This window comes from Eptatretus burgeri, chromosome 5 (genome assembly GCF_056783735.1).
Source record: "Eptatretus burgeri isolate ZD-2024b chromosome 5, Ebu_testis_v1, whole genome shotgun sequence".
Taxonomy (NCBI): Eukaryota; Metazoa; Chordata; class Myxini; order Myxiniformes; family Myxinidae; genus Eptatretus; species Eptatretus burgeri.
In genome coordinates, this window is record NC_140965.1 from 40,294,991 (window position 1) to 40,322,664 (window position 27,674).

Genomic DNA, 27,674 nt, shown 5'->3' on the forward strand with positions numbered 1-27,674 from the left:
CAAATCAAATAGGAAACAAAATACCTGAAATGGTAATTGATCCGCTGTGAATAAGAAAGAAGCCGACGTTTCAGGCCTCACACTTCAAAGCAAGTGTCTTCCTTTTTTACTCCAACGAATGGTAAGGGCCGAAACATCAGCTTCTCTTTTGTTCACCGCAGATCAATGACCGTTTCAGGTACAGAATTTTGACTTCTCGTCAGCCATAAAGATCATTAATTTTGTGCTGAAATTAGCAATTACATTCGTTCTGCAAATCGCTGTTCATTACATGTTTGGTGCCCTAACCTTCGGTACTTAGAAAAGCAATTTCATTGACAAACTCAAGTTGGCTAGCAAGAGGAGCACAAATGACAAAGCTGAGAATACAGTCCATTAAAATGTCACCACAGGCAGAAACTCAAAGCAATAAAAGTATTTGCTGCTTCAGACATGCAAACCTTATTCTTCGCTCATAAAATCTTCCAGATCAAGCACTCATACAGAGTGTGGAGCCATTGGCAAGCTCATCGACGATAGTAATACGTCTGTAAATACATACGTATTGTTACAGCTTGGCTGATGCAAGACTGCTGAATAATAATTACCAGGAGCAATGAAAGCCTCTGCAACCGGAAGGAAATTGCTTCATCTCCCATCACATGACAAGCACAAGCTGCCAGCAAGGCAAAAACTCTTCAATGGGTTTGTGCCTTTCGACTATTATAGGGTGATTAAAAAAAAAATGCTTAAAATTCGCCAGAGGGGATACACACCATTAATGTGACCACTGTTGGATTATGCTTAAAAACAATATAATATTCATAATTTAGTCAGGATCCTTGTGTCCATAATTTGACGCTCGTTGGAATTTTTTGGAGAGTAGCTAACCAACATTTTTGGAAAGCTTAAACAATACCAAAACAGAAAATCCATGTTTCACATTTTTTGTGGTCAAATAGGTCGTTTTGGGGTAAAAACCCGTTTTTTTAATTTCAGGTCTGAAAATTCAAAATTAATCGCAAGCATGCAACTGATGATGCATAATTGTTAACTAGAGGACAGTTCTTAATATAGAATACATATATCTGTATTTTGAGCAATGGTTACCATGGAAACGGCTATCATTTTGTCAAATTACCGTTTATTTAATGTATTGCTTTCAAATCTTGAAACAAGTAACGCATGAATATGGTGATCAGTGAAATGTACTTAATGTCAAATATGAGTTTGTAGCCAATTGGGATCACTGGCTCTAATGTCACTCATCATTGCCGTGGTCATGCCGTTCAATGTTTGAGTCCTCGTCATTCTCACACGAAGTGCTGCACGTGCAAAGATCAGTGCATGTTAAGTTCTTGGCCCTGCAGGAACATCTCTGTGATGAACATTCTGTCTTGCACTGGCACCTTATCATCTCGATAATTGCCTTTGGTGCAGGGAGAATGTAGTCGGTTTGAGTTGACCACTTATGTCCTTGTGGAAGCCATTCTTTAATGGATCAAGAAATGTTTGCTGAGAAATTGCTGCTTGACCCCAAACGTATGCCTGGATATGTACCCGCATGATATGCTGCCTCAGAGCACCGACAGTTGGTGGTAACTTGTCATTCTCAGCCATGTTCTTACAGAAGAGATGCCACCGTAGTTCAGGGATGCTGGAAATATTGACACCACTTGGACAATAACCTGAACAGACAAATCTTGCTAAAGTTGTGTATAGATCCTCTGACAGTTCAGCATCCTTACAGAGCATAGCAACGGCATCTACCATGTCATCATCGGCCTTGAAGTAGCACTGGAACCACTTTGCCTTACCATGTCGAGCGAACGGCCCAGTATTATCGGCACCTGTGAATGCGTGGAAGGCTGGCAATGCCTGGGCTCTCTCCTCACCTTGGGCCTTCCAGATTGGCTCTATTTTGACAATGCTCGATGCCATTGAGATAGATGTGTGTCTTGGCAGGAGATGAGAGTTTTCTATGGCAAGAACCAGAACATCCGTATCAGGTGAGAATATCGTCAGCTCAATATCTCCCGTGTTGCTGTGATGCAGCTATTGCTTGCTGGATCATCAACGTATCGGCCTCCTCATGGTTATTCGCCTAAAATTGGAGACCCCTGTTGCTCAAACAACTACCACCTTTGTTGAATCGCGGTTGTATTCTAGAGTTTTCTCTGCCAAGTACTGTCAGATCAGCCTTGGTTTGATCATGGGACAGAAATCGACTCAACGTGATGAGTTTGATACTGGTATCATCCTTGACCTGATATTGGACTGGTGCCTTTCCTTGATGTCGTTTGTCTCTGGTTGTGTGCTCTTGAGGGAATCTTGCTTGTATGTATCAAAAACAAGAATTACATGGTCGAAGCCTCTGGTCAGACTCATCACACCATCATTGAAACATTCACTGAGGTCCTTCACCGTCACGACCATTGCTGGTTTCTTGGTCATTTTCTGGACAACTACCATTCCATCCATGACTGACCTGCGTGCTAGTATTGCCATCAATTACAGCATCAGTGGGTGCTGGTTCCATGTGTGTGGCATCAAGCTCATCTTCTGGTAAAGATGGTTCCTTTTAAAGATGGTAAAGACAACCCAAAATAATAGAAAAAGGATAAACATATAGCTATAACGTGATGACTGCCCGACTTCCAACTCCTAGCCTAACAGGAAACGCAATTAAAACCTCCAACCCCGTGGCCATTCAAACCATAATCCTACCCCATACAGAAGAACATAAAATGACATAAAGGTACATATGCCTCAAAGGCTATAACAACTTACTGAAAAAAAGAAGAAAGGTGTTAAAAACCGAATATGATGAAACGAAGCTCCGAAGTAAACCGTCATGAATAAATCGAGAATAAACGAAGCGAACTGAAAATGACGTCATAGTGCTGCACGTGCTTGGACGCGCGCCGCGCCACATCATGACGTCATGCCACACCGAGCAACCGTAACCTGAGGCGATGGCATGGCGTCGCGACGTGGCGTCACCTATGTTCCCTACAAGATCACACTTACAATACATCAAACTACAAAAACTTAAAATCAAACGTTTTACTACTGAAGGTGCCGAAACCTTCTGATATTGAACAACAGACACACCAATGTTTTATTGCAGATGGCCGTTTCCATGGCAACCAACTGTTCCAATACTTAAAAATCATAATACTTATGTGTAAGTTAGTCATGGTCACTATATTTAATAATTATTTAGGCCATCCGATGGAAAATATAATTAAAAAAAAAAATTAAAAATGGCAATTCCACTCCAAAAATGCTGTTTCCATGGCAACCGAAAGTCAAAATGCAACATTTTATTATCTTATAAAATCCATTGTTAGCCATTTAACAGTAATCCATCATCAGTTGGTTTTTTGTATAGTTTCAGATTTTTAAAAATTGGAATTCAAAAAAAGCGTTTTTCACTGCAAAACGACCTTTCCAAAAGTTGAAAAATGTGAAACATTTTTTTTATTTAAATAGATTTTAAACTCAAAAATCTATAGGTTTGCTACTCTCCAAAAAATTCCAACGAAATTACACAAGGAACCTGACTAATTCCAAACTTACTACTCAGCATGGGGTTGTAAGGAATTATAAAACCAGACAGTAAACCCTCATCCAATGTGGGGGGGGGTTAGGTTCCTGGAAAGCGGTGCATTTGGCAAAAGTGTTGAGCAGGCTTAGGACCTTGTGGGATAAATGGGAATAGGGGAATGCAACATACTGATAAATGTTTTATACATTTTTTTTTTTGCTTATAAAAACCTCAGAGGAATACCTTTGCATATACTGTATATAAATTTGTAGGATGGGGGTTAAGTTTGTAGGTTGGGGAGTTAATTGTTTGAGACCGAGGAATCATTGTCGCCAGTGGGCGTCACGGCACGAAAAAATAAGTTTGCATTTGAAGTCGCTGGATGCATTTCTACAAAAAAATAAGTGAAAGACTATCCTTGAAAGACTTCAACCCATGTGGTGCCTTCTTGCTCCTTGGGGAGGTACGTCCTGTTGCCCGTTTTATTGAAAAAAAAAGCCCTGCTTTGTCAGTGTTGAACACCTGTTCAGGGGCATAGCCCTTTTCTGTTATAAAGTCAAGGAAGTCAGGCTTGAACGAATGGTGCAAATGTTTGACTCATTCACATGATGCTCATGGTCGACAGATGTTACACTCATCCAGCCACACAATTTGGCTAAAAATCATGATTTTCTCAATCAACCTTCCATGATTTCTTCAATCCAATACCACTTGGAGATGCTCGACATTTCAGTGCTATACTGTATTTCAGGTACAGTGTGCAGCTAAATAACGTTGCGTTAAGGAAATCTCCGAGACACAAGCTCACTCAACCGCAGCACAATGCAAACTGAAAACAGTGCTGATGGTAGAAGATGGCAGAAGACGTCACATCTGTACATGATGTGGTCACAGCACCATATTCAAACCGGCATATAATCAAGTTTTATGCGCATTTGAGAAATAAGCATTGCATTTATTCCAACTGTTTAAACAAATCAGTGTTGGACGAGGGTTTACGGTATATCGTTTGATTACTGAGCCATTTCAAATGTGCCTTCACCTACGCCTTTCTGAAACTGATTCTCTCCCACAGAGTATAAAATATTGGCCATTATATCCACATGCAACACATTGTGCAAGGAGGTTGCGCACTCACCCACCCAAAACTCACCCCTTACCACACAACTGCCCACAATGACCGACGACCGCCTGCACCCTCCGCACCTCCACGACCACCCGGCATGTCTCACTGGCAAGGTCATGATTTAAATACACTGCACAAAGCCATGTAGTTGATGGAAAATTGTACAATTCTAACAGACATGCAACAATGGGACCAAGCAAAATGGTCCTGTTGTTCATTATAGTCAGCCCACTCAGATTTTTACCCCATGTGGGTAACACAAAGCAGGGTTAAGCAATTGGTTCACTCTATAGTTCTGTCGACAGACATCAATCTATGATCGAAGAACTACTTGGTTTCAAATGAATGTTATTTTTTGAACAACAGGAATCGGAACACAAACCTGCACTTTAAGCAGTACTTTGGCTCTGAATTTGGCAAATTGTATGAAGTCTCATGAGGTAATCAGACATCATGCCCAGAGAGGTGTAAAGTAATTGTTTTAATTTATCTGCGTGTCTGTCTGTCTGTCTGGCAGTCAAACAAATTTGAAAAAATTTCCAAACAGGAAACGCACCAATTTTCAGGACATCATAAAGGACAAACACCTGGCACAAATAAAAAATTTAATGTGTTAAATAAGGTGGTGTGAAAGAGGGTGCATCAATGGTGGTAAACTTCCAGAAAAAGTTTTTTTTTTTTAACAGCCTTTAAACCTTTTAATTTATTTCAAATGAATTAGATACTGAAATACTGTAGAACACAAATCACCTGGTTGGCACTTCCAAAAACATCCAGTTTTGCAGTACTTGGACAAAATATTACGCCATCTCAACCAAACCAACTTGCCACTCGTGCTCTCCGTGTTGGGGAATATCAAGATTCAGACAAAATCACGGCTTGTAGGAAATATAGATTGTGCTCAGAAAGGCAAAGCAAAATGTTAAAAGACCCTTACAATGTCCTTATTCTCAAGACTGCAGGGGTAAGGTTTCTCTGAACTCTAATTTTTTTAGTAAAGATTTAATAAAAGAAACAATCAAGGAAGTACATACAATGTCTTTCAAATGGGGAAATTTGGTTATCGAAGATAACATTTTTTTGAACTCGGGGTCACATGTCAGCATAGGTTGGTAACCTTTGGTACAGAATAGATTCCAATTGCAATGAAATGCATAATCAATGGATAAGGCTACTTCTAACTTTTCAAAAAAGGACAAAATGAAGAGCTCTATTAGTAATTAGGGTAATTGTTAGATCAAAAGATGTTGTGAGGTCAATAATAAATTGCACTATCAGCCAACCTTTGAGACCCAATATCTCAGAAGCGAGGTCACTTACAGGCCAGAAAGTGGGCCTCAAGTAAGTTTCTCAACAAGACCAATGACTGTCCCAAATTATCACAATTGGAAGAGGCCTATAGGGTAATTATTTTTTGGAGATTTAAGTGAATTACTCACCTATTGAAAGGAGGAGTTGGGGTGGGATACTTTTTCCCACAGCAAACAAGAACAGGTTAAGGATGAATAATAATTATTGGAAAACTGTCGATATTGCCAGCACGAGAATAAATCACAGGTAAAGTGGAAAAACGTAATCTGTATAATTACATTTACATACACAGCAATTCCTTGCTTAACACAGCATCACACAATGCGATAACAGTTTTTATCCCCCGCCGCATGGCGGAAGGGGGATATTGTTGTCACCCAGGTCGTCCAGCTGTCAGTCCGTCCGGGTGTTAACATTTATAGCTGTGAGTGCGATAACTCGTAAACTGTTCGCCACATCGATTTGAAATTTGGGTGACACATGTACGACCTGAAAAGGACGAACCCTATTGATTTTGGGCGAGGCCGGATCCAAGATGGCCGACTGGGGTGGCCATCTTGAAAAAAATGTTTTTTGTAATAAATGGAAAACCGCTTATCTGATTTCAATTATTTTTTGGTAACTACGTTCCTCACCCCTGGGGAACTTTTTCGAGATGATGACTAAATCGTGTTGTTTCCAATTCACCTCCCTCATTATCTGGAATATGTATGACCGTTTTCATTCAATGGCGGGGGATTCCCCCATCTCTGATGGTATATTTCTATTTGGGAACACTTTTCGCACAACATAGAAGGTGCCCGATATAATGCGGTTTCTAATGGGTGGTCGACGAACTTTCATACGCTACACGGCTGGCTGTGTGGAAGAACACAACTCGCATCGCAGTCCTTTGCCTCACCATCTTGCTGTGCGACATGTCCTCGACCATGGTAACTTCTTTAATTGGGATTATCTGTGCAATCCATTGAAAGTCATGAGTGGTAAGCGACCAACCATTCATAATAATGTTTCTGTGAGAAAGAAAGAAAAAGGGGGAGGGGGCAAGAAAAAAAAAAGGATATCTATTTCATTGGATGTTAATTTTGAAGCATTAGAGCAATATGGAAATATACCATCAGAGATGTGGAATCCCCTGCCATTGAAAAATAATTGAAATCAGATAAGCGGTTTTCCATTTATTACAAAAAACATTTTTTTCAAGATGGCCACCCCAGTCGGCCATCTTGGATCTGGCCATGCCCAAAATCAATAGGGTTCTTCCTTTTCAGGTGGTACATGTGTGACCCAAATTTCAAATCGATATGGCGAAAAAAAAACACTTTTCAAGATGGCCGCCCCAGTCGGCCATCTTGGATCTGGGCACGCCCAAAATCAATAGGGTTCTTCCTTTTCACGTGGTACATGTGTGACCCAAATTTCAAATTGATATGGCAAACAGTTTATGAGTTATCGCACTCACAGCTGTAAATGTTGACGCCATAAATGTTGACGTCCAGCTGGCTGGGCGACAGCCCCAGTCGGCCATCTTGGATCCGGCCACGCCCAAAATCAATAGGGTTCTTCCTTTTCAGGTGGTACATGTGACCCAAATTTCAAATCGATATGGCGAAAAAAATTTTTCAAGATGGCCACCCCAGTCGGCCATCTTGGATCTGGCCACGCCCAAAATCAAGAGGGTTCTTCCTTTTCAGGTGGTACATGTGTGACCCAAATTTCAAATCGATATGGCGAACAGTTTACGAGTTATCGCACTCACAGATATAAATGTTGACGCCCAGCCAGCCTGGCGGACGACCGCCCCTGTCAGCCATCTTGGATCTGGCCATGCCCAAAATCAATAGGGTTCTTCCTTTTCAGGTGGTACATGTGTGACCCAAATTTCAAATCGATATGGCGAACAGTTTATGAGTTATCGCACTCACAGCTATAAATGTTGACACAGCCAGCAAGCCAGCCGGACGGACGACCCAGGTGATAACAATATCCCCCTTCCGCCACGCGGCGGGGGATAAAAAGGTGAACGTGCTGTGGACACAAAGGCGAGCTCTCGATATTACTGAATCCACAGTAAGGGCAATCCATGCAAATAGCAAGTTGCAAAAGTGTTAACCCTTTAAGTGCTACGAAAATAGGTCGCACACAAACAACCCGAATGGAAAATATAGAAAGGCTGGTGAGTACCTGGATCAAACAACAGAACCAACAAAATGTTGTTTCTCCCTCTCCCGCAAGCCTATCCTTTTCACATTATGTCTTATAGAGAAATCATTTTTGCACAATGAGATTTCACTTTGCACGGTACTTTTCAGGACCACATCTACTGTGTTAAGCAAGGAATTACCGAATCCATTTTCTAAAAAAAGAAAATGGCTGACTGTCTTGTAAACGGCTCATGCACAACTTACTGGTGATGCCCTCCGTCATGATGTCTGTCATTTTGCAGCAGGAGGACAGCATGCGCATGCTCAACTGATCCACCACAAGAACCTGCACCAAAACAGCAAAACCACAACACCTTATATACCGCTGCCAATAAGAAAACAGAAATGAGGCACAATTTTTCTCGATTCCCTTTAAATGATTTTACATTCGAACAAAATCAATGTGGATGAATAACAAATGCAAGAGAGACAGACTTTATTATGCAGTACAGACAAATTTGGATGGTTCAGTTGGGCAAACATTGAAGAGATGAAGGAACAAATTGCTAACTTTGTACACCAGGCTTTATGCTTGTTAAAAATACGAGCGAAGAACCCGTCCTTATGGATGGGATAATTCCCCCAGCATTATGGACGGGTCGATTCCCCCAGCATTGGCGTATTTTATTATGACCAGTAATACCCCTCATAAAAGTAGCTGCATGATGCCAAACATATTTAAATAAAGAGAATTGGAGTCCTCCCTACTTAAAACCCCACTGTGCGCCTCCAACCCTCTCTTCTCCCTACTCTCAACACCCCCACCCTCGTAAACAACCAGATTAGAATTATTTCCGTCCAATGATTCTTCAGTCCATAAAAGTCAAACACACACTTCTTAAATTATGATATCGAAACAGAAGAGCAACACAACTGGAAGAAGAAAAAAAAAAAGTGGGGTGGGGGGGGGATTATTCAAATTGGACAATTACCTGCACAGAACTCACTTGCCAAAGGGTATTCAAATATGGAAGTGGAAACAAGTAGACAACAGTTCCACCCATAATTAATTTTTTTTCCTTAGTTTTGGTCCATTTCAGTTCAAGGGACTGTTTAATCCAATGCTGTGATTATTTTACCATTTATGCAAGGAGCAACCTTGATATTAGTGAAGAAAAGAAAAAGTATTAAAAGTCAAGAAAGAGGAAGTTGAGAAAAGAGGAACTGAAAAAGGGGGATGAAGGAGGTAAGAGGAGACTGAACGGAATTAAGGCAAGGGATACAGAGAGTGAAAGAGTGAAGAGGTGGGGGGTAAGGGGGTAAGGGGGGGGAAGAGAGAGGTAAAGACAACTCAACTGTTTCTTAAAGACAAGAAACTCAAAAAACACTGAATAAAGAAAAACAAGCAAATGAAAACACATGATGGCAGTAGTTGTCATGCAAAAGGATTCCAATAAAGACTCCAGTGAAAAGAAAAGAAAAAAAAAACACCATAATTTTAAAAAAATATACAAAATATTTTAATACACAATTAAACATCAGAGAAGGAAGAGGAGCAAGAAAGAAGACAAAGAAAAATGCAGCAATAAAAGTGTGCATGGTGAACACATGTACAAGCCTGCACGAGGTGACCGCAAGTTTGCTTGAACATGGCAAAAGACGAAATCACAGTTCCACATTGACCACAACTTCCTACCCCATTGTGAGGGAAATGTTGTAGGCATTGAGAACCAGAGGCAGAGGGATCATGACAAAAAAAAAAATGTGCCAACAGACAGCAGGCTTCAACACAGCTTTCCCACCTTCAAAGAAAATCAAAAGAATAAATGTCTCAAATGAGAGTTGGTCATGAACTGCAACAGTAGTTGTGGCATGGATGGCAGCCGGACACAACCACTACCATCGTGCTGGGCCTATATAGGCCAAATATGGCCGAACTAAAGAGTTTTACACATTGACGTCAAGTGGTTGCTGCAGGCCAGAAAATTGGCGGGGATATTCCCACACATTTAATAAAACCAAGTTACCATCATGCATCTCTCTCCAGGGACCCCAAATGAACCCAAAAGTTCACTTGACAAAATGGCAAAAGACATGAGGCACGCTTTTCCTTTCAAAATATTTAATTTTTCAATTATCCTACAAGGACACGAGATGCAGAATAGTTCACGTGATAACATGTTTTTTCCCCCACGTCTCCTCGCTCACAAAGTCGTGGATCAGGCATCGTTTGGCGGAGGTATGTGCTCCACCGAGTGCCCTTCTAGTTTTAAAACTGCATTTATCATCATCAAACAAATAACATATTAGCAGAAACCCACACATATGGTGAACATTGCTGATTTAAGAACTAAATAATTTGCATTCTCCTCCTGGAAGACAAATCCAACTGAAAGCAACCACAGATCAATACACAAGCCCTCTCAGGAGAGCCAGAAAACAACATCTTTCCAACCTCAAGACTGAACTTTCAAACTTATCCCCCCCCCCCCGTCCCCATCTAAAATCTCGGAGTGCCTCATCAAGTCTTTCAAGAGTGTGCTCCCCTTCAAATGGCACTACGGCAGATTTCAATGATGAGAAGGTCAAATGCCTCAATTCGGTGTTTGCTTCCAGATGTTGCGTCCACAACTCCTCACTCTCTGTACCCACCCTACCCAGTTGCACCCACGTGACTGCTCCTGGACTCTGTCTTTTTCACCTCAGATGTTGCAGTTTCTGGTAACGCTCGACTCTGATTCAGCAACTGGACCGGATGGCATCAGCTCACGTGCCCTAAAAATATGCTATTGCATATCCTCTCTCTGCCCTTTTCACCTTATCATTTTCCCGAGGACATATTCCATCTACGTGGAAATCAGTCAAAATCATCGCATTACATAAACATGGTGCAAAAACGGATCCCCTTAACTATAGACCTATTCACTTCCTTCCAATCATCAGCAAGGTCATGTAATCCATCATCACAATTGATATGAAACTTCCCTTTTTCTCCAACAACATCTCAGATCACCAAATCGGATTCAGACCACATCACTCCACCTCGGATAGACTGCTCGTAGTCTCCCAAGAATGGATGGAGGCCCTCAATATCAGACATCAGATCAGGGCAGTCTCTTTTGACTTATCCTGAGCATTCTATATACAGGGTGCCCACAGAAAACCAGGAAGTTGAGATTTATTTTGCCGTATTTTACCATATCAATAAACTAACATATAATAAAGTGTATCTTTGTTTTACACTACATCTAAGTTTGCTTTTGTTTTGTTTGAAAATAAAGTGCATCTTTGTTTTACATTACATCTAAGTTTGCTTTTGTTTTGTTTTAAATAAACTGTACCAATTTTCCTGGTTTTCTGTGGGGCACCCTGTAATATGGCATCCTGCCTTCCTCTGCAAACTCTCTGCCTATGGCATCCAAAGCAAACTCCACTCTTTTATTACCGATGTAACGGCACTCCACTCTTATGTTACTGACACCTATCGGAAGGATGTCATGGCAGAGGGTCGAGTCAGCAAAGAGAGATAACGAGGACTTTCCAGAGAGTCAAAGAGATAGTTGATAAAGATTAGGAATAGGGTGGCACCGAGAACACTGCCTTGAAAATTCCAGAGCCACACATTGGCTGCGAGTAGAAGTCAGTAATGCAAGAGTGGAGTTGTCCTTGGATACTCTCTGGAGAGTATCCTTGCATCGAGTTTGGAGAGCAAGGTGGGATGCCAAACATTCAAAAGCTCGAGACATGTCTAAGGAGACAGCCCTGATTGATGCCTGATATTGAGGGCCTCCATCCATTGTTGGGAGAGTAGCAGCAGCATGTCCAAAGTAATGACTTGGTCTGAATTCAAATTGATGACCCGAGATAAGGTCATTGGAGAGAAAGAAGGATTTTATCTCAATTGTGATGATTAATTCCATGACCTTGCTGATGATTTGAAGCAAGCTAATACTGTATGTCACCCTTTTTTAATGCACTGCAATGCAGTGATGTTGGCTGATTTCCATGCAGACGCAAGATGACCTCGAGCAAATGATAGGGTGAAAAGAGCAGAAAGAGGATTGTAAGAGTAGCGGAGCAGGTTTTTAGCACAGGTGAACTGATGCCACCTGGTCTTGCTGCCAAATCAGACGATGGTTGCCAGAAACTTGTCCATCTTCTCAGGTGAAAAAGACAGTCCAAGAGCAGTTGGGTGCGAGGGAGCGACAGGTTGGGGACACAACATTTAGGAGCAAACAGAATTGAGGCAGTCAGCCTTCTCGTAAGCAGAGTAGGCTGTGGTGACATTTGAAACGGCACCACCACAGCCGACTCCACTCGTTTTCCTTCAGCACTGCAATAGTGTCATCATACGCCAAAAGCAGAAGTTTGTTCTTTGTTCTTAATGACAATCAAATTACTCTGATTAAAATGCATCTCCAGCTCTCAATTGATACTCTTACCTTCCATTCTCCTTTCTTTTTCACCTTCTGGATGACATCAGTCAAGATCTCTGCAAATGTCATCGCATACAGCATTATATTTCAACTGTGTGTAATTAGCAATCTATACAGGGGCAAAGCAAACAAATACAGTGGGGAGAACAAGTATTTGATACACTGCCGATTTTGCAGGTTTTTCCACTTACAAAGCACCGAGAGGTCTGTAATTTTTATCATAGGTACACTTCAACTGTGAAAGATGGAATCTAAAACAAAAATCCAAACCTTTGTTTGCAATTACAGAGATCAGACGTTTTCTGTAGTTCTTAACCAGGTTTGCACAGACTGCAGGAGGGATTTTGGCCCACTCCTCCACACAAATCTTCTCCAGATCCTTCAGGTTTCGGGGCTGTCGCTGGGCAACACAGACTTTCAGCTCCCTCCAAAGATTTTCTAATGGGTTCAGGTCTGGAGACTGGCTAGGCCACGCCAGGAGCTTGAGATGCTTCTTACGTTAGTTGCCACTCCTTAGTTGCCCTGGCTGTGTGTTTTGGGTCGTTGTCATGCTGGAAGACCCAGCCACTCCCCATCTTCAATGCTCTTGTTGAGGGAAGGAGGTTGTTGGCCAAGATCTCACGATACATGGCCCCATCCATCCTCCCCTCAATACGGTGCAGTCGTCCTGTCCCCTTTGCAGAAAAGCATCCCCAAAGAATGATGTTTCCACCTCCATGCTTCACGGTTGGGATGGTGTTCTTGGGGTAGTACTCATCCTTCTTCTTCCTCCAAACACGGCAAGTGGAGTTTAAACCAAAAGGCTCTATTTTGGTCTCATCAGACCACATGACCTTCTCCCATTCCTCCTCTGGATCACCCAGATGGTCATTGGCAAACTTCAGACGGGCCTGGACATGCGCTGGCTTGAGCAGAAGGACCTTGCATGCGCTGCAGGAATTTAATCCATGACGGCATAGTGTGTTACTTATGGTTTTCTTTGATACTGTGGACGCAGCTCTCTTCAGGTCATTGACCAGGTCCTGCCGTGTAGTTCTGGGCTGATCCCTCACCTTTCTCATGATCATTGAGGCTCCACGAGGTGAGATCTTGCATGGAGCCCCAGACCGAGGGAGATTGACTGTTATTTTGAACTTCTTCCATTTTCTAATAATTGCGCCAACAGTTGTTGCCTTCTCACCAAGCTGCTTGCCTATTGTCCTGTAGCCCATCCCAGCCTTGTGCAAGTCTACAATTTTGTCCCTGATGTCTTTAGACAGCTCTCTGATCTTGCCCATTGTGGAGAGGTTGGAGTCTGATTGATTGAGTGTGGACAGCTGTCTTTTATGCAGATAACAAGTTCAAACAGGTGCAGTTAATACAGGTAATGAGTGGAGAATGGGAGGGCTTCTTAAAGACAAAACTAACAGGTCTGTGAGAGCCGGAATCCTTACTGGTTGGTAGGTGATCAAATACTTATTTCATGCAATAAAATGCAAATTAATTATTTTTAAAAATCATAAAATGTGATTTTCAGGATTTGTTTTAGTTTCCCTCTTTCACAGTTGAAGTGTACCTATGATAAAAAATTACAGACCTCTCCGTGCTTTGTTAGTGGGAAAACCTGCAAAATCAGCAGTGTATCACATACTTGTTCTCCCCATTGTATATTCCATGGAGATGAGGTGGAGTTGGGGGACAATGGGATGAATGTTGCCACAGAAATAAACAAAGGTAAGGCAAGGTAGCAGACATATTCAATAGTCAGGTACAAGAAGACAGTGCAGCCATGGATGTACAAGGTGTGTGTGTGTGTGTGTGTGCGTGCGTGCGTGCGTGCGTGCGTGCGTGCAATAAACATCAGGATAAACTTGAAAATTATACAAAACATTTCATTTTAATAATTTGCTCAGATATGAAATTATCGAATGTACCTTTATTAGCACATACTTGATATTGGTTTCCCTCGTCAAAGCATATTTTAACACCTGATACAAGATCAAGTGTCATTGCACAATTATCATACCATAAACAGTACAACGATGGCCCCGGTTTACTTGTATGTTCGCAACAATATTCAGAAGGGCAATTAAGACAACACAAAGGACGCACGCACGCACGCAGTAGGATAGCCAAAAGATAAGTGCACTCACCTCTGAACTGTTACATTGGTTCTAATGCCGATTTAGTTATAAACTGTCATCCAGGTGTTACATTGATGCCTTGCCCGATCTGTGAATGACCAGATGGACGTTAAACTGGGCATCTTGTCTAATAACATCAGATGGTGGATGTTAAACATCAAACTGTGTCCTCCATGAAGAGCTGAGGTGAGTTATTGCTGACACCTTGACCAAATTCAAAATTTCTGCTCTAACCTATTGAATCAAACATCAGGGCAAGTCAGCCAGTCCGTACGTAGACTTGGGCCAACAACGTTCCTTGGCCGACTCCACAAGGTGGGAATAATTGTGGTTGTTGAGGAATATCTGGGTATTCCTCAGTGACGTCGATGATTTGCATCGCTTGAAATGGACCGAATTTCTATTACATCCGCCACTGAAGGTGGACGGACGTTATGTATTCATCGTTTGCGAGTAGGATATCTCAAAAAGTTAAGTACGGATTCAGACGAAACTTGGTGGACAGGTTGGGGGTGTGACAAGGGCGAATTGATTACATTTTAGTAAAAATCCAGATTCCAGAATTTTAAAAGTGATTCTTCACAATTGAGAGATAGAGCCAAAAACTATTTTTAGCATGTTCTTACAAAGTTGTGGATGGGTTATGACAAAACTTGGTGGATGAGTTGGGCAGACAACAAGAATAAGGCAGTAAGATCTTGGTTAAGGACTGGCCTATCAGTGGGATACAAAACTTAAACTGTTCAGCCTGGAGGTATGCACTCTAACGAGTGCCATTTTTGTTGTCCCTCGATGCTCCCACAAGGTCGGAGATGTTCGGACAACACTAAAATGAGCTTTGTCCAACAGATCATCTGTTCCTGTACGTGATATTTCAAAAATAGTTTAAGATTTAGCTTTCATATGACGCAGATCTATTCCTCATACCACCCAAAAGACGGGAGTACCAGCTCCTTGTTTTCCTCAAGTTTTAGTTAGTTGGATTCATTAAATAACTGAAACAGGACAAACATATTCTTGAAGTACATAATTGTCTTTTAGGTAATTAATGAGTGTTGGCATACTCAATATATAACAAGAAAAAGAGCAGAGATTGCAGACCCTCACCAGGAATTGTTTTTTGTATCGTTTGTGTAGTGGTTGTGTACTGATGTTACATAATTAATAATAGACAGAACTAGAACTACCACTTTATAACTGCTGGCAGTGATGACTTGGTAACCAAGACATCCCACTTTGATTGAACACCTGACCCAGACCCATGACGTTTATTATTATTTAACTGAATTCAGAATTGGTTTAAAATATATTCAATTCAAATCAAATGGAAGACCAAATAGGTACAGTCATGCATTGGAGTCATCAGAAGGAACCCAAACAAGCAAAAAGCAAAGATGAAGTCATCAGGTGGAACCTGGATAGGATTCACATTTGAGCTGCTATTCCTCTACCCTCAAACCCATCCAGGCACAGCCAAGTGAGCCTTATTCACAAACAAAAATAAAATAAAAAGAACCAAGATTAAAAAAAAATAAAAAAATTGTGGCTGCCAGACCATGCATCCATTCATGTTGAAATTTAAAACCTGTATTCCCAATCACTCCTAGATCATAATTGTGAAGTTTCACGCCGATCGATGAAGCGGTTTAAGAGAAAAAAAAAAGATTCAAGATTTTCGATGAATCCAATATGGCTGCCAGACCAAGTGACCTATCAATTATTCATGAACACCCCAGTATCCCCAAGGCTTGGGAAATGTGTGTGAAGTTTCCCCTCGATCTGCTGAGCTGTTCCAGAGAAGATTTAAAAAGATTTTAGGGGAAATCTAATATAGCTGCCAAATCACGTGACCTATGATGTCATAGGTGTGAACGTTTTGCTCCTCATGGATAGGTGGTCATGCCTGTAAAATTTAGCCTTGATCTGTTTTGCCATTTCAGAGAAGATTTTTGAAGGTTTTTGGGGGGGGGGTTTAAACAATATGGCTACCGAACCACATGACCGATTACATCATTTTTTTTTCTTTCGACCAATTTATCCCTAGATTACCCACAAAAATTTTCATACCGATTGGATGTAGCATTTTAGATATGCAATTATGACATCACAATGAAGGCACCTTTGACATCATGAAAATAAAAATAAAAACTAGTAATAATTTTTTTTTTTTTAATCACACGCTCCCCATGCGGAGTACTTGCCATGTGCCACATTTCAATTTTTTTTTAACTTGTTGAGGTTTCGGAGATACAGAAATCCAAAGTTTTCCAACATGGCTGCCACACGCGATCTATGACGTCAATTATAATTAAAACATTCTACACGAGTAGTCGGTCCTATGATAAAAATTGTGTCAATCCAACAAGAGGTTGCAGAGAAAAACTCTCAAATTGTGCGGATAGACAAACAGAGACAAATGCAACAACCTCTCCTCTGGTGAGGGTAATTATGCTTTCAGAAACAATTGGAAATATATGCCCGAAAAAGTCTCTGACACAAACGCGCGCACGCATAAAGTACCAGGAAGTAAATACAGTAGGTCTTTACTTTTAATCCTCAATACACAAGCAACACACAAGTAACCACGTTTTTCTTTGCCATCATGGTTGTTTTCAAAGCACTTGCCAATCGGTTATTTCATATGAAATTGGGTGTTCTTTGAAAAGCCTGTGCTGATTACAGACACGTTGATTCGCGATAGTCATACCGGTATTGCAAATCAATTGTAATACAAGTTGAAGTTGGAAGTAAAATAACTGTTCTCATCATGGGGGGAAAATAAAAATAAAAAAGCCCTGTGTGGGAATACTTTGAAAAATACCGTGCGTCAATGATGTCTATGTCATATATGAATACGTATTGGACCTTTACGTATTTTTGGAACCTGTGGTTTAAAAAAAAAAAATTTAAACCTATATATACACCAGTGTGAGCCCACTGGTATATGATACTTCAGGAGGAAAAAAAAACAACAAAAAAAACCAATAACGATGGAGCCCAACCTCAAGCAACACCACAACCACCACAAAAACCCGACTGCACAATTCTTTGAAAACTGTTTGAGAAAAACATCTGGAATTCCACTCATCATTAACCACCTGTTCAGGTCTGACAATATAGCCAAGATGCAAGCCAAAGTAAAGTCACCAGGCAATTCTCATGAACGTGCAGTCAAGTTCCTCCACTCCCATTAAGGTCTGGTGTCCCTCAAACTCACACACAACTCTTGTACGGTGTTAATAACAAAGACCCTGCGGTTATTGTGACCTTCTTAAAAACTAAGATGATGCTGTAAGGCCTTTTGTCTCCATGTCTCCATGTCTCCATGTCTCCACGTCTCCATGTCTCCACGTCTCCACGTCTCCACGTCTCCACGTCTCCACGTCTCCACGTCTCCACGTCTCTCTGTCTCTCTGTCTCTCGATATACACAATCATCTGCCAACGCCAAACTCTCCTCATTCAACTCGAGAGTTGCTATGTATGCCTATCGGTGTTAAACTTACAGGACAGCCAAGACATACTCTATTTTGAGCTGTGTAGTCTCGATTAGATTCCCAACCTAACCATAACCTGCCACCCAGGTGCTTTGCTTGCATCAACGAATGTTCCCGTCCTCTGGAGAGACATCCTGTCCCATCCTACAGTATTTGCTGATGAACGTAAAAGACGCCACAGTGCTTTTTGAAAAAGAGCACGCCATTTATGCATTGGTACCCTGAGAGAAATCAACCCATCTCAACCTAAAGCAACCTGCAGCAACCTGCAGCAGAACGGCAACCTGTCCAGGGTTGGTTCTCAGCTGTAAAACCATTAATTTGCTAACAGTGGGCACCCTGTTATGGATAAATCATAAAAAATATAGAAATAATATATATATATATATATATTTTTTTTTTTTTTTACATGCAACACAATCCTCATTCATTTGCCAATTGTTCCGTTTATGGAACTGGGATCCCAGGTTAAAATAAAATGACAGTCTAGTCTTGGAATTGCCGACCAAGCCTTCTCAGGAGCTTTCAGACACCATGCCAAATCTCACCTTGATCAAAAAACCCTTTCCACTGCCTAAACGTGTCGGAAATTTGTTGGTTCATTTCTCCATTATCTGTCAATTTATGACGCACTTTCCCCTCCGACATAAAACTCCTCCATGACCACGTATGGCTGTACGTACAACAATCAATTATGCTTTCCCACGACCCTTAAAGACTGTAAGCAACTCCAACCTCAACTACGTGGATTTGCTTTTGTTTTTTAATTTGTGTCATGGTTCCGCTGAAACATCATCAAAAGAATGGTATATATCCGTGATGTAACCACATGCCTAAAAGGAATCAAAAAGGGAATTCATTAGCAACTTCAATGAAGAATTAGAACAAACAACAAATAAAATTTAAAAAATAAAAAAGCTACAAAGCAATGGCAAGAAAGCCATACAAACCAAATTATTCATGCAACATAACCATCCTCGAAACACAAATACAGACTATTGCACTCAGCAGTACAAGATGACAGACTGTGCCGACAGGTGCCGAGCATCCGTCAGCACAAGCTAGACGATGGATAATAGCTTCCCCCTGTGTATAATTACCATGCAATTTGCAAATCACTGCTCTCCTCCTTATGCCAGTTCCCATTAGGTTGCGGTTGGTGGCTCAAAAGAGCAGGCACGCTTGGCCCAAGCCCTTCATGAACCAACTGGCCAGGCATGATGCTCGAATGAAGCTGGCAGGAATTAAAAATTTGGCCAGGGTGCTCGAGATAACTCACCTACTCTGTCAAAAGACACCAAGGGGTGGCCAAACATCCACCAAGTAGTATTAGGGGTCAGGCTACCAGCTCAAGTGTGTGGGCAGAGTGCCTTTACCGGCAATGTGCGGACACGACCGCACACTTCCTGTAAATCACCGATCCGACAGTCGAGTCAGCTCAGGCCAAGAGTGAAACTTGACAAGACGAGACAGCTCAAAAGGTAAGTGGCACGACCCCTGTGCCATCCCTACACTGGACTTGCAAGCCAATCATTGATCGTATTGACAAAATGCCCATTAGCGTAAAAGCCAGCCAAATGGCACTCTGCAAAGAAAGAAAACTACCCGTTACCGTGAGCATCATCTTCTGGTACCTCCACGGTGAAGCACGAAACAGCACAGTCATCCGAAACTGAATTGCTGTCATTACCTCCACCACCAAAGGTAGACACAGGTTAAATGTTTTCACCCCAGTCTGAGTCGTACATCTCAAAAGGTTGTGGACGGATTCGGCTGAAACTTGGTGGACAGGTTGGGTGCCTGACAAGGACGAATTGATTAGATTTTGGTGATGATCCAGATCCGGATCTCGATAAGATTTTAAAAAACAAACAAACAAAAAAAATCATTCCTCAGTGATTCTTCACCATTGAGAGACAGGCACAAAAACGATATTTCAAAAAGTTGTGGATGGATTATGACAATGAATTGGTTCGGTGACAATAACAAGCTGATTAGATTTTGGTTCAGGTCTGAATGCAGATCTGGCCTATCAGTGGGATACAAAATGTAAACTGTTCAACCTGGTGGGTATGAGCTCTACTGTGCCCCATTCTAGCTTGTCAAAGAAATGATGGAGGAAAAGGAAAAGAGAGCAAGATAACCAATCAGCCACAAATTTAAATTATCCATCACTGCACAATGCATGGGCTGGCAGGATAGCTCAGAAAAAGAGCCGAGTCGGTAATAGATTCTGGAAACGACGATAAATGGTCAACTTGGTGCTTTGTAGGCAAAACATTACACCAATGTGTGTTTTTAGAAAGATGTTCAACATGGTGTGCCATCGACTAAGCATTTGATGGTGGGCATTGGAGATCACAACTCCACCTGGTTAACTCGCTCGAGCAAACCAGCCAGTCCCAAGTTTGGATAAAGGAGAAGAGTTGTGCGTCGAGTTAGTAAGCCACCGTGTAAAAACATTCTTGCTCCAGAAATGGATACAAGACATCACCAAAGAAATCTGGACTGGCCAGGAGGGAGTAGTGCACTTATGGTGGAAGAACTGGAAAGGGTGGCTCAGAACAGAGCTAAAACTAGAAGGGCACTTGGTAGAGCGCATACTTCTGTCACGCAATGCCTAATCCACGAGAACATATCGGGCCCATTACATTTTTGAAATATCATACTGTAGACTATACAGTATTATATAGTTTTTGGCCCTATCTCTCAAGGGTGAAGAATCGGTTAAAAATTAAACAACTCGTATCCAGATCCGGATTCGGATCTTCACCAAAATTGAATCAATTTGTCTTTGCCACACACCCAACCTGTCCACCTAGTTTCATCCGAATCAATCCACAACTTTTTGAGATATCCTGCACACAAAGACAGACAAACAAAGTGGAAGAACAACCTCCGTCCACTTTCGGTGGGCGGAGGTAACTAGACACAAGCTTTACAACTGTAAGGAGTTATGCTCGGGCCCAAGCTGCCCCACTTTGATTGGACACGTCACCCAAGACGTCATTGGTATCAAACGTATTGTTGTGGTTGACGAAATTCGCAAACCACCATTCAGGTCCCTTAGGTGAGATATCTCTGTAAGTATATGTGTAGTTAGGCCCAAACCCGTTGTTTAGAGGGAATAAATGTCATTCATTCGGGCTGCGACCCCTCGAGATAGCCGTTTTTCTTTTACTATCTTTATTTTGGACCAGCCGCCATTACTACCATTACTACCACCACCAACCACGTCTCAACAGCAATCACACAACAACCACCAACCGCAACGCCGCTTCACAACAACAGCCACGACCTTTACCGTCACAACTCGCCCTCGCAACCATCGCATCACCACCATTCCCGCGCCGCTTGTGGGCACCGATACTGGACTCGTGCAGGGCGCGCACCGAGCAGCGGGTGCAAAGGCGCCGGCCTTTCCGAAGCAATCAGATCAAAAACTACTCACGCCCACTTCTGTTCCGTCCTATCGGCGAGCGTGGGGCGATTTGGCCCCGCCTCCAGGTGCGTCGGAGTGTGGTCGCTATATGCAGATTCGTGGATCAAAAAGCATTCACGCCCACTTTTCCTCGGTCCAATGGGGAGCCAGTTAGAGGTGAAGGGTCGGAGGTAAAGGGTCGAAGGTGAAGGAGCGAAGCCACGGGGGCTATAAAGGGCCGCGTTCGCCCGTAGTTGAGTCAGTCAAGTGGAGTTCGGAGTTGAGTTGGGAAGAGCCAGTCAAGAGAGGAGTCGGAGAAGGCAGTTGGACGGAGCTGTGGAGAGTTGGAGAGGTGGCGGCGGCGAAGGCAGTCGAGGGGGTGCTCGTGGCAGAGTCGGGGAGCTGCGGAGAGGAGAGGCCGGTAACGCGACCGAGGTCGTGGTGGAGACGCTAGTCGCGGGACCCGAGCCAGGGAGATATCCTCCTTCCCCCGAGCATCAACAACCCCCTCCTGTTTCCCCCCGCGCTGAGATAGTGCGAGAAGGGGGCCCCGTTCCCACCCCATTCCAGACACTGTCCGCGAGGCCCGCGGAGTCGGGGCGCCACCGCCATTTTGCGGCTCATCAGACGGGTAGGCCCGACGCGGTCTCGGCCCCAGGCCCGTCTGCCCCCATCATCCTTGAGGGTGGTCCTTTTCTTTTGCTTTGAGTATATGTGTTGTCGGCGCCGTCTGTGAAGTAAAACTGTACAAGTGTTGCCGTGTGCTCGGTAGTCGGTTAGATCTGCATTGTGTTTTGCTTTTACATTTGCTTTTTGTGCATTATTGTGTGTTTCTTCTTCTTTTACATTTGCTTTTGGTGTAATTGTATATGTGTGCTTTCCGTTCATCGCGAAATAAATGTGCTCTATGTTGAACTGTTTCTCCCGTTTCGCTTCGTCTTTTCTCTAATTGAATCTCCATCTTACTTCACGTAAAGGGTTGGTCGTGGGCTAAAACGCCCGATAATTAATCGAACCGTCGGGGTTGACGATAACACCGCTCGGTTATCTCGATAGTACGGAACGGGTCGCTTAAAGTGGCCCGTGTCCGAAGTCGACCTGCGATCGCCCGGTCTACCCTCCGTGTGGGTACTTAGGTAGGTCGAATTTGGCAAGCAACCCTATCCCACGCGGGGGGCCGATTGGCACGATCGTGGTGAGGCCGAAAGGCCCACCCGTGACTAGTTCCCGGCATTAGTCTGAGAGGGTCACGACGGGATTGTCCGTCCGGTGGGCGACGTGCCGCGATTCGAGTTACGTGGCCGTTCGCACGCCGGCGGGCGCGAATCCGCAACAGTATTTTCTCCATGGATAGTTGATTGAAGATTCCACAAGGTTTTCATGCAAGAGTAGGGCATTGTGTTGCAACACCCGAGCCAGATTTCAGATTTCTAATTTCTACCCCAACCTAGAATACCCTGAAATGGAATGGCAACCTCCACAGGGATGGTTCTCAACATGAAAAGTATAAGCATTCTATAACCTTGACACTATATTAAGCTTTATACAACTTCCCTTCCTCTTTGCCACTGTCCTCATATTGCATGCTGCTCTTATGAAAGTCTTGACTGATGCAAAAAAACAAATCCTACAAACAGTAAAGAAAAAGTATATAAAACAGGAAATACAAAAAGTTGGACATACGAGATTTCCATTTGACCAATCAGGTCTGTGTAGTCCCATCGAAGCACTCCCACAAAAGAACATCCAATGCTACATTAGAGTCATTCCACCTCATATCACCGGAGGCCTCTCAGTTGACCCGCTCAGATTTACTTTAAACTTTCACAAAATAGTTCCCAGGTATCAAAATGAAGCTGCGTAAAATTTTAGGTCCATAGATGCGGTCAACTCCGAGATATTGAGGTTTGAAAATGTGGTTGTGGCCCTATTTTTATGGTCGTTGCGAGCATCACAAAATGAACTGCTACTTTTAAACTCCCACAACTTTTTTAAAATATTAATGCTAGAGCCTTGAAATTTTCAGAGATTATTCTTCTATAACTGCTCTGTAAGAAACAAACATAAAACGGAGTATACCTCTATTAATTTTTATGACCTGATCAGTTGAAATTCAGAAAAAAAAAATGTTGGAATTGTATGAAAACCAAACTTTGAGACCCCATATATTTTTATTTACCCATCCCAGAAGCTTGAAATTTTTTCAGGTAATAACTGTATGGTAGTAGTATTCAAATACATGTTTACTTTTCTTAATCAGTCATATATAATAGTCATGATCCCTCAAAAATTGAAAATTTTCATTTTTCCCCAAAATTCAGGTGAGGATTGCAAATATATGACAAGGTATACCACTTCAAATTGTTAACCATTGGAAAGAGCATATTCAAGTTTACAAAAGTGTCAAATATCAAGGTGGAATAATGTTTCTATCAATATTTTAATAAACCAATGTCACCCACAGGGTGACCCGTATCTTGCCAAAAGGTGACCACGTGTGACTTCTTTAAGGTCACACTGAGGTGAACAGAGCTGCTATCCACCAGGAGCGACTCCTTGAGGAATATCGCCTACGAGAGATTCCGATGAGAATCGTTCTACAGAGTAACCATGAAAAATATGCTTTTGCCTCATAACGGCACCAAATGACGTCATAATGTCTCAAGCTTGACATATCTAGAAAGCACTCATCGAGCTGTTCAATTTGAGGTACTACATGATATGGTTCCTAAAACTTGAAAATTTGACCTTAGGGTCAAATATGTTTGACCTAAGGCGCTAACCATGAAGGTCAAGGCCAATCGCCACCAAAAATGAATCAGCTGAGTGCCAGACCATGAACTATATTCCCATGAAGTTTGAAGACTATCCGATCAAAATTACTCAAAAAATAAGGGTTTCGTCGACTCCCCTGATTTGCGACAAAGTGACCTTGACCTTCAAAATTGTATGCGCTGAAAGGGACCTCTATAGGCCTCTGATATGCGAAGTTACAAAAATTTCCAATGATAACTGTGCTCTGCAGAATTTTTTATACGTGATTACAGACAAACAAAAAAAATAAAATAAAAAAAACATACAAGCTGACCAACATATCTTGCAAAAACTTCGTTTTGGCAAGATAATAAAAACCCAACCTAAATGCAGACCAGACAGCTAGCATATTACAATGGGGTGCTCCTGGGTGCAGCCTCCCTCCGTTACTTGTTATTATACGGGTAGGATGAACCATTCCTAATGGGAGGGCCTCCTACCATAACAGCTATTGTTAACATTACTGCTGGGCTGCTTGTATGCAATGATGGACTCCTAATTTAAGCATATATTGCAGGTAAGTAATGCAACTAATCATTCTGACTGCTTTTACTGCAGATACAGTGGAAAATCGATATAACGCTTAGCGTTATAGTGCTTGTACTGATATAACGCTCATACACCTTGGACCCCAAAAAATACTACTATTTCATGTTTAAATTCAAAAAAAGTGAGAAAATAGAGACAAAGTTAGTTTTGTGATTAAGGAAGCATAAAATATTTTACCGATTTAAGTGATAATGTACATTTTGTATTTTTTCTTTTGTAAGTAATGTTCGATTGTACATAAAAAAATAAAATATATTCTATATGCATTCAATTCCTGTGTTTATTTCTTGTTTAAAAAAAAAAGAAAATAACTTGACCGCTTCGTCATCAACCCCAACAATCCAAGATGGCGGACGTACATGTCCACGTGTTTTGGCTCTGGTTTTTCTGTAATATAAAATATTTCTCACTGCATCAGTATAGCGCTGTATCATTTATAACGCCCTAGTCACTTTGGACCCCACCCGTGAGCGTTATATCGATTTTCCACTGTATAACCAGAGTTGGTGTCAAAGCCACCCAATGCTCACCTGTTTATACATTTATCGTTTTTAAAAGACGAGCCTAATAATATTTTTATAAAGCATTGCAGTGAAGTTTGAACTAAATAATTTTAAAGCAATACAAGTCTGAAGACGACGATAGTTCACGAGCGGTATTAGACGATGTAGATCGTCTCATCCTTGACTTCTGAAACAATGTGATAATGTTTGACCAAGTTATAAAAATGATCAACATGATGTGGTACGAGTGACAGGTTATTAGCTGCAAAATGTCGAAAACCCGGTTTCGTTCAACAACTTTCAAAATTTGACCTTTGCATAACCTTTAAAGGTTACAAAACAATGTTGTGGACATTAAATAAGGAAACAGGATACGTGCCATAGCTTATTGGAGTTAGTTCGAAGGAGGTTGAAAACCCGGTTCGATTCCCACAACTTTGAAAATGTGACCTTTGTGAACTTAAAGGTCAGAGGTCAAGGATTATGACCTTTGGTGCAAAACTTCCTCTGGAACATTCCAGGAACAATACAACGTCATATAGGCTATATGGCATTTCGCACTCCTCGGATTAACCATACTTTGATGAAATCAGCGTAAAAACAAACTTGAAGGGGGCGCCACGGGCAAGGTGTTCGAGATAGAGCAAAATGATTTCAAGACTTTAGGTGGGGAATGACCTCAAGAGTATGCATAAAAAAATATTGTCATCCTAGCTCTCAAAGTTTGGGCGGTCGTATGATTTTTATGTCAAAACTCGCAATTTTCTAAGTTTGTGACCTTGTGATCTTAAACTTGGGACAAAAATGAAGAAATAAAAATAAATAAATAAATAAAAATCGAGCTCCATGGGGCTATGCAGGTGCCATTGGGCTATCCAAATACCAAAACCCCTGCCAGATTCGACAAACCCCTCGGAGAAGATGGATTTTTATGTGAAAATTCGAAATTTTCTAAGTTCGTGACGTTGTGACGAAAATGAAAAATCGACCTCCATGGGGCTATGCAGGTGAAACTAACCAAATACAGAAACCCCTGCCAGATTCGACAAACCCCCTAGGAGAAGATTCAAATCGGCTACCCCTTAAAAACATGTTTTTTTTGGGCGTGGCTCCACCCATCATGGGCGCGGCTCCACCCATAATGGGCGCACCACGCCCATTCTCAGGAAAACACAACTATATCATGATATAAACCTCCCACCAAAATTTTATCAGGATCGGATCAAAACCCACGGAGCTATGCTCGGGACAGACAGACAGACACACACAACAATAACGAATATAGTGGTCACTTATTTTTTTCGTGAACCAATATGTATTTGTATATTGTAATCAGTAAAAAATAGTGTGGAAGATAAAAACATTAGAAAGGAAATAACTTGCACATAAAACTTTAACATTGATATGCTACAAAAAAGTTAAGTTCAAAACAGGTCAAAAATTTAAAACATTTGAATTTTTTTTTATTTCAACTTCACTACATCAATAATTATATACCCCAAATGAACCTCCATGCAAAATATCAGCATCCAAGTACACATATTAAATGAATCGCAAGCTTCTAAATAACTTGCACCAAAAACTTTAACATTTTCACGCGAACGCTGATGCCGACGCCCAGGGTATCGCTATAGCTCTCTGTTCTTCGAACAGGTGAGCTAAAAATGGAACATAACTCAACATCCTGATTCTTGATATCAACTAAACAAAAGTAACAAGTATCCTGATCCCCTGCAGTGTGTGTGGTTATAAAAATTCCATACTCTTGGGACAACTGTCCCAAAAACTTGCTGTACCACATCATGGTGCATGTAACTAACACGTGGTTGGTGGTCACATTAAAGAAATAAATAAATAAACAAACACATAATAAAATAATTACAGTTTTTAATCAACTTGATGTTAAATCCAAAAATAACGCTGCTCTGGCCGAGCGGGCACTCTCTCGGAGGGGAGAGGAGCAGAGCTTATGCCTCAGCAATTCTACATCATGTTCGACGGCAAATTAATTTGTCGGGAATCAAACCAATCGCATTGAAGTGTTAATATTCCACATGCAGAATGAAAATTAAATCGACAAAGGGTCCACAGAGGCCATGGGACGAAGTAGTCATCGCAAGATCCTGTGCGACCTCAAACAAGGAAACGAGGCCATTTTGGCCCACCACTGCCATGGTGCACTCCCAGGTTAATTTTTGCTCCAGCTTTAAACATCAACCTTC

General features: G+C 41.8%; 1 protein-coding gene across 2 annotated transcripts in view; it reads right to left on the reverse strand.

Moving 5' to 3' along the window:
• Positions 1–27,674, reverse strand: part of LOC147026292 (syntaxin-binding protein 1-like) — a 100,555-nt gene that overhangs the window by 71,154 nt on the left and 1,727 nt on the right. For both annotated transcript variants that reach the window (XM_085881559.1, XM_085881558.1), the window contains exons 2-3: positions 12,553–12,602; positions 8,375–8,456 (exon numbers count right to left, since the gene is read on the reverse strand). In XM_085881559.1, coding sequence (XP_085737685.1) covers positions 8,375–8,456; positions 12,553–12,602 — 132 coding nt within the window. The remainder of the gene's footprint in view (positions 1–8,374; positions 8,457–12,552; positions 12,603–27,674) is intronic.